This window comes from Coffea arabica, chromosome 8e, assembly GCF_036785885.1.
Source record: "Coffea arabica cultivar ET-39 chromosome 8e, Coffea Arabica ET-39 HiFi, whole genome shotgun sequence".
Classification (NCBI taxonomy): Eukaryota; Viridiplantae; Streptophyta; class Magnoliopsida; order Gentianales; family Rubiaceae; genus Coffea; species Coffea arabica.
In genome coordinates this window covers 48979754-48990124 of record NC_092324.1, presented here as the reverse complement: position 1 = coordinate 48990124, position 10371 = coordinate 48979754, and the positions used below count along the sequence as shown (strand labels likewise).

General features: G+C 36.4%; 2 protein-coding genes across 3 annotated transcripts; one reads left to right on the top strand and one right to left on the bottom strand.

The window, feature by feature from the left end:
* Positions 1 to 853: 853 nt before the first annotated feature.
* On the top strand, positions 854 to 4953 carry LOC113702732 (probable pectinesterase 68). Its single transcript, XM_027223862.2, has 5 exons — positions 854 to 1252; positions 1836 to 2025; positions 2726 to 2932; positions 4063 to 4301; positions 4587 to 4953. The coding sequence occupies exons 1-5, from the start codon at positions 933 to 935 to the stop codon at positions 4741 to 4743; spliced, it is 1113 nt and encodes a 370-aa protein (XP_027079663.1). The 5' UTR covers positions 854 to 932; the 3' UTR covers positions 4744 to 4953.
* A 565-nt stretch (positions 4954 to 5518) lies between these two features.
* Positions 5519 to 8677, bottom strand: LOC113703000 (peroxisome biogenesis protein 19-2). 2 transcript variants are annotated; one of them, XM_027224209.2, is made up of 6 exons: positions 8537 to 8677; positions 8357 to 8452; positions 8150 to 8198; positions 7706 to 7988; positions 6009 to 6325; positions 5519 to 5673 (listed from the first exon to the last, which is right to left on the bottom strand). In XM_027224209.2, the coding sequence occupies exons 2-6, from the start codon at positions 8394 to 8396 to the stop codon at positions 5628 to 5630; spliced, it is 735 nt and encodes a 244-aa protein (XP_027080010.1). In that variant the 5' UTR covers positions 8397 to 8452; positions 8537 to 8677; the 3' UTR covers positions 5519 to 5627. The 2 variants fall into 2 exon arrangements, with proteins under 2 accessions (XP_027080010.1, XP_027080009.1); XM_027224208.2 differs by having other exon boundaries at positions 8357 to 8677.
* Positions 8678 to 10371: the final 1694 nt, after the last annotated feature.

Sequence of the window (10371 nt, the reverse complement as noted above, 5' to 3'; positions counted from 1 at the left end):
TCACAACACAACTCTTAATTAACATTTGCAATACAATCTTTTAGTGACGGATGTTAATGATAATTTCTCAATCTTACGCTACAAAATTACTGGCCGTAACACCAGAGAGAACAAACTACCACAAAATTTCAGAGCATATATAATATTATGCTTATAATTTAATTTTTTTTCTTTCTTTTAATAATTAATGTTGCTTGATTAGTAATGCTGCTACTTGTAGTTTCGGCTATAACATGGCTGGAGGCTTTGTTTGAAGCTGCATGTGGTTATCCAAAAACTCACACCAGCATAGCATGTCTTGTAAAAGGGATCAATGGAGAATAAGTAGTTCATATTTTTTTCAAGCGCGCCGTAGAAAACGACCCATTGCATTGGACGGGTACTGTTTGCTTGAGCCGTGCAGAATGAAAAGTTTATATTTAAGCAGTTTCAGAACAGGAAACGACCCATTGCATTGGACGCTACTGTAGCGACACCGAATGAAGCAATCAATAACCATTGGTCAGAATTATTCAAATACCATCTACATTCTTTTTTATTTCCCTCAAAAAAAAAAAAAAATGCAACTGAGTACCTGGTTTCCTCCATCTAATATTACAGGCACTTGTCCGATCCACTCGCAGTTCAGTTCCCTTCCGTGTTAGCCCATGACCCTAGCATATTCATCAATTAATTCCTGAATGCAAGGGAATCATGCACAGAAAATATGACCGTTGGAATGTGCATGGAAACACACTTGATATATGCAGTAAATAGTTCCCTCCTCCGTATGCCATTACGCCCCCCGTCTTCTCTATATATTAATCTGTATTTCTTCTTAACTGCTTTCAGAAATCAGAACTACATTCCTTGGTCCAATTATTTCTCTCATTCCCTTCTTAATTCGCAAACATTCCCTTCCCTGAACGTCATTAATTGAAGATTTTTTCTTGATGGCTTTTCTTAACTCTCACTTTGCTCTATTCTTCGTGTACTTTGTAACATTATTCTTGGTACCAAATTCTTGTGCTTCTTCCAGGTTTCACCGCAGACACCACTTCTACAAGCACAATTCACTAAGCACACAGGAACCCTCTTTTAACTCTAGCAACCACCACCACCACCATAGATGGATAGGGCCCTCCGGCAACCGTCTCATTACAGTCGACCTTGAAGGGTTCGGAAACTTCAGATCAGTTCAAGCTGCCGTTGATTCTGTCCCAGAGAGCAACCGCGAGAATGTGCTTATCCGAATAAGTCCTGGTTTTTACATGTAATATATATATAATGCTTCTCGGATTTCGGTTTTCGTCTCAATTCTTCTTCTAAATTAGAAAAAAAGATAATAATAATATTCTGCTTGGCATTTGGCATGCATGCGTTGAATACCATTGTATGGAGCACTAATTGGTTCTTGAACAAACTTTAGTTGTTTAGTTTTAAATTGTCATTAAAGATAGATAGTCTGAATAAACTTTTGTCAACTGTGATTCAATTCTCCAACATTCATTTTGCGAAAATTTCGTACGTCTGAACTTGTGAGCAATTATATTTATATGTTAGCTTTTGAAGTTACTCAAACCATTGTTACGACATTTTATGACTTGGAAACGTTGGTTATACTCTACTACATTAGCTAGTCAAGCGATTGTGGCCGTGGGGGTGTTGTTAATTTATTTCATACTCGTGGTTAGAGGCTTAGCATGCAGCATGCTAGCTCAAAATCAAGCCGTGAATTATTTATTTATTTATTTTTTGTTTTCTAAAGCATTATAAATATGTTATTTTTCTTTTGGAATATGATAACTACATTTTGAAACTCTTTTGCCATGATTGACAATGTGGTGGTGGTGCAGAGAGAAGGTGGTGGTGCCGGCATCAAAACCGTATATTACGTTTGAAGGAGCAGGAAGGGGTGCAACGGTGATAGAATGGCATGATAGGGCAAGTGACCGGGGACCAGATGGCCAGCAGCTGCGTACTTATCATACGGCTTCCGTCTCCGTTTTCGCAAGTTATTTTTCAGCCAGAAATATCAGCTTCAAGGTACACTAGCTCATGACCAGTCACTGTCTGCTGCCTCCGTCTTCAGTTCCACTCCAGCTGAGGACAAAATCTAATAATGCTCGAGTAGTAACATTAATAATTCTATTGACTACCAGTAGCAGTAGACTAAGTAGGTCGGAGCATAATCATGAAATTAAATTTCAAAAGTATTTGTTAGGCCACATTTTTCATGAATAAGAGAGTAAATAGCAAATTACTACACAAATTTTAAGTTGAGTATATAAAACCCTAGCAACTACTGCTGGTGACCCTTTTCGTTTTCTCTAACTTGAACAGTAAATACTCTACAATTTAGTCAAAAAACCACTTTTTTGGTACCGCGCAATAATTGCTAGTAGAAAAGATGCACTTTTCCCAACCAAAGCTAAAAATTTCCTCAAGTTTTCAATGTGCAACCAGGATTTTGTCTGTGCTTACTTGGAAAGTTTCTCCTTTTTCTCGTTCAAGTTGTGCCATTTTGGCTTGTATCCTGTCAACATGCAAAAATCACGTCCATTAATTCAAGGTACATTATTGAAGTTGCAACTTTTCATTCACTCAAAAGCTAGAAGGTAAAAAAAAGAGCAGTAAAATGGCTCCAAAATTGGTTGAACACCATGCTTCCCAAAAACACGAGACATGATTACAATGTAAAAAAAAATGATTTGAATTAAGTTAATCTCTGCAAATTGGGGGTCAGAATACAGCACCAGCACCAATGCCGGGGATGCAGGGCTGGCAAGCAGTGGCATTCCGGATATCCGGCGACAAAGCATACTTCTCCGGGTGTGGATTTTACGGGGCACAAGACACTCTCTGCGACGACGCCGGACGCCATTACTTCAAGGACTGTTACATCGAAGGCTCAATCGACTTCATATTTGGAAATGGTCGCTCCATGTACAAGGTAATTTAAGCAGATGGTATTTAATTCATAAATTTTTCTTCATCTCTTGGTAGTGGTAAGACGTTCTTTGGTAGATTAAATCAATTAGAAAAGATGAGTGCTATTACCAGTACATGTTTGAAAAGGTGATGGGTAATTGAGCCCATTGACAAAAGCTGTTGCCATTTGTCTCGTCTTCTTGTCTATGGTAGTACAATCCACAAGCAACAGGCTGATCACTTTTTCTTTTCTAAACTACTGTTTTTCTGAATTGTTTAATTTCTAAGCTAGCAGAACTTTATTATATAGTCAATCAAAAAGGTCTTGACAAGGGAAGCGTGAGGCGCAATCATGTGACATTATTCACTCTTTCTTCAAGTTTATATAGCTACTTTGTATTATTCATCTGTTTTCATGATTATCAGTATTTAGGTTGCCACCTTGAGAAGAGACTTATGCTATTACTTCCTTCCATGTCACGATGAATTTATACTGCACCTAAGTTTTCTCAAAAGTTGAAACTGCTCAAAAAGGCAGTTTCAACTTTTAGAAAAATTGCATAAGAAATTCCAAAAAAAAAAAAGGCAGTGAGCATATTAAATAAAGGAGAGGGAGCAAGGTTTTAGTATTGTTCCCACCTTTTCACCCAAAGATTTAGCCAAATAATCATTCATCTCATACTTGTCTAATGATGAAAACGTTCACTTTAGTTTATGCCATGCATGAAATGATTGCTACATATGATAAAAATGCATCTCTTTTTAAAATTTCATAACCTGCAGTCAAATGAAGAACTAACTTCAAGTCCCTCGGGGAGGGTTGGGTTGGGTGGTACGGGAGGAGGGAGTGTAAGTGAGAGGTATCGGATTCGAGTCCTCTTGCTTACACTTAAAAAAAAAAAAAAAACTTCAAGTCCCCCCACCCCCTTCCCGTTTCTTCTTAAGTTCCACCCTTCCGTTGATAGAAAATTTTTTTAAAAAAAATTGTAATGATAATTTTAGATTCAAAATCTTTCACTTATAAAAAAAAAAAAAAGATTAAAAAAATTCTTACCTTGTAATGATCGATTTGTACACAAACATTTCACTTTTGTATATTTCTTTGCTTTCTGTATTACTTTGCTTAGCATTGGCCCATATGAAAATATTCAGGACTGTGAACTGCACTCGATCGCCGCTAGATTTGGATCCATTGCCGCCCAAGGGAGAAAGTCGCCTGATGAGAAGACTGGGTTTGCTTTTGTGCGCTGTAGAGTGACAGGATCTGGACAAATATATGTGGGCCGTGCTATGGGCCAGTACTCCAGGATTGTTTACTCCTATACATTTTTTGATGATGTGGTTGCCCATGGTGGATGGGATGATTGGGACCATGTTAGCAACAAGAACAAGTAAGCCACTTTTTTTATTAGGTTGGGTGTTAAAAGGAGAGAGATTATAAATAGAAAATTCTAGATTCAAAATTCCTTTGTGAGGTAAATTCAGAAAACTTGTTTGTTGGGTTAGAGATGAAATTCCTTTTCGATCTTTTTAAGCTACTTTGTAATAATAACAAAGGCAACCTTTGGACTAGACTCTCTTATTTTACCTAAAGTTGCTAGGCAAAAGTTTTTGACTGCCTAATTACATTTCTACAATGATGAGGAGAATATGACTTAAAATTCCTGATAATATAGGACCGTGTTTTTTGGAGTCTACAAATGTTGGGGTCCTGGAGCTGCAGCGGTCCGCGGTGTATCATGGGCCAGGGAACTTGATTTCGAGGCGGCCCATCCATTTCTTGTCAAGAGTTTTGTCAATGGAAGGCACTGGATTGCACCATATGATGCCTAGAGATTTGGATCACCCACACTGCCCGCTAAAATTCATTTATTCTTTTATTCTATTCTTACCATAATATGCATTGCAATTACGAATCACTTTTTGGATCAATTTGAGATTTTTTTTTTTCAAAAAAAGAATCACTTTTAGGATCAATTCGAGATTAGAAAACAGTGACAAATTTAATTTATGTACTTGCCATAGTCTACCTTCTCATTGTCATTCTTTTAGTGGTGTAGTAAACTTGACACAAAAGTTGCAGATTTCTTTTAGTGGGCTTATTTTCCATTGATTATTTTAACTAATTATAGATTCTGATTTTAGATAATCAATTTTTGAAATATTTTTTACTTGCATTTGTATTCTAATTATAGATTTTTTATTGATAAAAAAAACTAAAATCTATTATTATTCAAAAATTCGCATTTGATTATCTTTCATAATCAATTTTTATAATTAGTTCTGAAACTGACTACGAAATTGGGCCAAATTTAATTCACTGATATGGAAGCATCACCTGAACAAATAAATGCACATCCGTATTCACGAGGTTCATAAAAGCTTTTAACTTTAAAGAAAAATGGAATGGAAATGAACGAATTTTGACGTCTCATCCTAACAATCTTCATGATTGCATTGATTTCCTGATCCTGGGGGCCTTTCATGAATCAAACATAATTCCCCCACAGGAGAAGCATGGACCTCAAAATTACAACATCCCAACTATTTTCCCTTTTTTTTTTTTAAAGAAAAAACCCCTTATATTAACCGTGAGAAAAAATAATAATTGAGATAAAGAACCTATAATGATATAAAGGCGCTACAAACAATCCGTAAAAATCTTCTGTGGTGACAATCTAAAGGCGTGAAAATAGAGAAATATAGAAAACATCATCTCACATAATACAACAATTTTGTTGAGCATCAGGCGTCTCCGGAGATCTGCAAAAGCAGCCAAACCATTTGTCAATCAGTGCTCGCTATGCCAAGATGTAGAAGAAAAAACAATATAGGTGAAGAAGAAGACAAAGAAGGTTGGCCTTCTTGTAATGAGAGTGCAAAAAGTGACCTGGTGTACTTCTTCTACTCCTCATGCCACTATGAAAAATGAAAACCCACATCCCAGAATCCCCCACCCCGGGAAAAACTTCTCTCCCTCTCATTCTCCTCAAGTCAAAGCCGTTCCCAACCCTGGAAAATCTTTATCTAATCCGCCAAAAACCATGTTGTTATCATGTTAATTTTCAAATTTCAATAAACACAAGCAGTACACTTACAATGGTCCAAAGTTTGATAGATCAAATTCCGGAGCAAGCTCCTGCACAATGTCGTTGGGAGGTTGCCCGCATTCTTGCATTTTCTGCATGAGCTCCACAATCTTGTTGAAGTTACCAGGGTCAGTTTCATAAACTTCGTTCAAATCTTTTATAAGTTCATACTGGTGCGAGAACCGTTGATAATCTTCACTGCTGAGTTTGGTTCTATTGTCTTCCAACCAAGTTGGATATCTTTCACCAATTTCTTTCATAGGTTCGTGAAGAACATCTTTAGACAAAAGTTGCTGCATCATTGTCTCCACAATAGACTCCATGTCCTATGATATAGAAGAGAACAAAGTTACACACCAGCTTTCAGTGGATTATTAGTAGGCAGTGCATAAGAACCCATGTGAGAGGATGCTGGCCAAGATCATATCAACTAAGCAGTACAAGGATCTTTCAGCAAAATGCCAACCAGTTTTACATGGAACAAGCTTTGTCTATGATATAGCATAGGCATATGTAGGCTTAAAGCTACAATAAAAGCACATCCCTTGCACTCAAGGGATTCCAAATGCATCACTAGCCTAAAAAAGTAAGCCTTTTCCCTAACTATAACCCCTCTCCCAACACAAAAAGAAAAAAAAAAACACATAAAAACAAAAAAAGGGGGATAATCCCTCCCTCCTAACGAAGAAAAACAGATTCCCAGACACATATAAATAGTAACTGAATTTTGACAGCATAGTTAGACAATTTCAATATTGCTAACATGGAGCTTCCAACTAAACAGTTAGTACTTGGTATTCACATAATCGAGTAGCCTAACATCCACCATTAGTAACAACCCAGCAATGCAATTTTGGCCAGATATGCAACCACAAAGACACATGCAGAGCCATATGCATACTTATGTATAATCAGACTCCTCAAAAGGGAATTGTGGCAAACTGGGTTAACAGTCAGAGAAGTTTGGTGGCCCTAGTGCATTATAAAGCATCTAGCATTCCAGTACTGTTAGTGGAATAGGCAATTTATCATTTGCAAAGAACAAAATCCGAATACTACCAGCCCATGGAGGATACCCATGAATTTTGTTAAGATAATACAGTAGTTGAATCACTCTATAAACTCTTAATCAAATCATCAAGCTTCTTTTCCTCTTTCAGAGTTTGTTAGTCCAAGCCAGTATTTCTTTGAACAACCAAGCACCAGAACAACTGAAAAATGGCTATAAGCCTAATCTTTGTAGTTTTCTACATCTACGATCTAAATTCTTGAATACAGAGAACATGAGCTAGATATCACCCCTTATGATCATGATGTCCCTCCATGTAAATATTCAGATAACCATAACTGTTCATTAAAGCAGACAACAGAAGCTAACATTTCCTGGGACAGGCCATTGATTGGAACACAAAAAGGTAACCAGCACTTCTGATATCAGAAGCTCAGAACTTGAAATTATAGACTACCTCCAAATTTTCATTTTTATATCTCCATCATCTTGCTTGGTAGCAGAAACTCTTCTAATCTAGAACCACGAGATTTAAAATTAAACTGAAAATCCAAGACGATAAAATAACAAATTAGGGACACATGTTAACATTCCAACGTGTTCCATACAAAAACAAGTTAAGCAAGTTGCTCCGAAATGAAACATTGACACAATTGCCCAAGAACTTAACATACTAAAAAAAATCCAACAAAAATACCTGAGACCCAGCAAGCTCCTCAAATTGCTTAACCCAATCTTCCATCATTGCATCATTTCCAATGTTCTCTTCCATGGGTTTCGGCCCTGAAACAGATTCCAACCCTTTAACAGCCTCCCTTGTCTGCTCTCTTAGCTTATCAAGAGCCTCAGAAACATGGGATTCCTTTGAAACCTTTTGCTTCCCTTTTTTCTTACTTCTCAAATCAGGCAATCCCATGCCTAGCCCCTGTACCTCACTTGGCATCGAAGAATTCTCTTGCTTGTTCCCTTCATTATCCCCACTTCTCGAAGCCAATAAAAACTAACCCTTTTTAGTTCATACTACATAAGCAATCAAAATCCACAGATATTCTGATTAACCCATTTAAAAAAAATTGTCCTATATCAGTATATATGACTATTATGGACAATAAAAAACGAATACAGCAAATAAAGATTGAACCTTTGAGCAGAGGAGGTAAGATTGAGGCTCTGAAAATCATCTAAAGCACCTGAAAATAAATAAAAACCAACGAGAAACAACTGTTCATTCAATTTTGCAAACAAACACGCATCTGCCAAAAAAGAAAAATTGAAAGACAAAATTCAGGAAAGGGGCAAAAAAATAAAGTGCCCGGTGTTTGCGTATTTGTCTCTTAGAGGTGCTTACTATCAAGAAGTTGGTCCAGATCATCGGAGTGGTCAGCCATGGATTCCTCACCTCTTTCCCCTGTATCCGCTTTGGTAAATATATCTCTTTTTTCCTCTACGGGCAAATAAAATACCTTGAGATATCTGCTTGGATAGAAGACTAATAGAAGTAAACGCTATTTATATAACTTATGGGTACCTTTTCCTTCTGATCTTTTGTGCTAAGTATGTTATGGGGAGAAGAAAGGTGCGTCAAGGAAAGGTGCGAATGAAAGAGAAAAGAGGCAAGAGCGGGCTTTGCTTTTGTTCTCTGATGCGGGTTTTTGTCTGCGATTGTGTCACGTTATCCGGCGAATTCACCGAGATTTATAACTTTTCCCGTTCGATAAAGGCTGTAAACGAACATATAAGGACATTTTACAATTAAAAAAAATCCTTTTGGAAGTGTAAATTCATTCTTTGACAAAGTGAGTAGGAGTTTGGCCAAATTTGCTACCAAGTTAGTACTTAGTACAGGTTGACAAGTGGGAAAGATATTTCCCCATGCGGCTTAATAGAAGTCCACATCTTTGATGCAGCAGTTGCTCCATTTATACCGAATGTAAAGATTAACATAGTAATGAAAGTGAAATTTTGACAAAAAGAGAAAAAAAAAAAAGGCTGTAAACGAACCAAATTTTAACAAACGGCCTGATTCGTCAAGAGCTAGATTTGTTAAGAGTTGGATTTGAGTTCAATTGTTAATAAACTTTAACTCGAATTCAATTGTGAATTAATATTTGATTAAAGTGTTGAATCGAGTTCAAACTTGTACATATTTGGCTAGTTAAGCCTTGAATAGTTTTTAATATTTTATTTAAAATACTTATCAATATTTTTATATAAAATTATATTTTATTATTTTATTATATAAATATTATATATGTATTAGTGATAGTTTAATTTTAAAAGAATTAAATAAATTTTTGAGATTTGGATTTGAATTTGAGCCTATCGAATAATAAGTTGAATCGAACATGAGCATAAATTTAAAGTTCATATACAATTCGAGTTTGAAGTTTGAACTTGAACCAAACCTAAGAGCTCAAAAGTGCAATCAAGTCGGGTCCATCCCTTTCTCCTTATTTTGAAACTTTTTATGTGCTGTTTGTGAAAAGTTCTAATTTATTAATCTTTTATCTCTTTTTGTTTTCTATCAAGTTCACCTTTTAGTTAGGATATACAATTTGCAAGACCAAAGTCAACATTTTGTTCTATTTTGAGAGAGAGAGGGAGAGAGACGGTGGTCTTTTCAAGTGGAGATGAATAATGTCGTAGAATTTGAATGTAGGTTTGATTTTGTAGACTCCATACAATACTTGTGGCATTGAGTTGAATCAGCGAAAATTCTAAGGATTGGTATAGTGGTTTGTACCAATGCATTGGTAAAGTGGAGTAAGGAGGTACGGATGAGAGGAGGACAAGACACGTTAGCCCAAACAAAATTGAAGGTTGTTTTCGGTCATGGAAAGGCAACCGAAATTGGAAGTGACAGTGGGCTCCACACTGAAAAGACAGTGGGTTCCACAATTGAAGGTCTCAACTTTTGTCAGTGGAAGGAACCATGTGAAGGACCGGAATAAGAAGACTTATTTCGTCGGTTATTTCGCTAGTCCGAGGAATAATAATGTGACGTGAAAATTGGCTAGCATCATACGAGGTATAAAGCATTTATTTGGCAAGAGAATGAACGAGGAATATTAATCTGTACAATTACTTTTACCAACCAATATAGGTGAAAATTAATGGCTAAGGTAATAAATGAAGCTAGATGGATCCGTATGAAATACTTGTAAAAAGAGCAAACAATTGAGCAAAAGTCTTGTGAATAGTGGAGAGGCCGGGAGGAAAAAAACGCAAATAGATAAAGGTGAAGAAGCAGCTGGTACGTGGATAAGGTAATATGTTTTGTAACAATGATCAATTAGTGGATGTCGTTTTGAAATATTCTTTTTGTAATCGAGGGAAAAAATTGAAATGTGGAATAAATTTGCT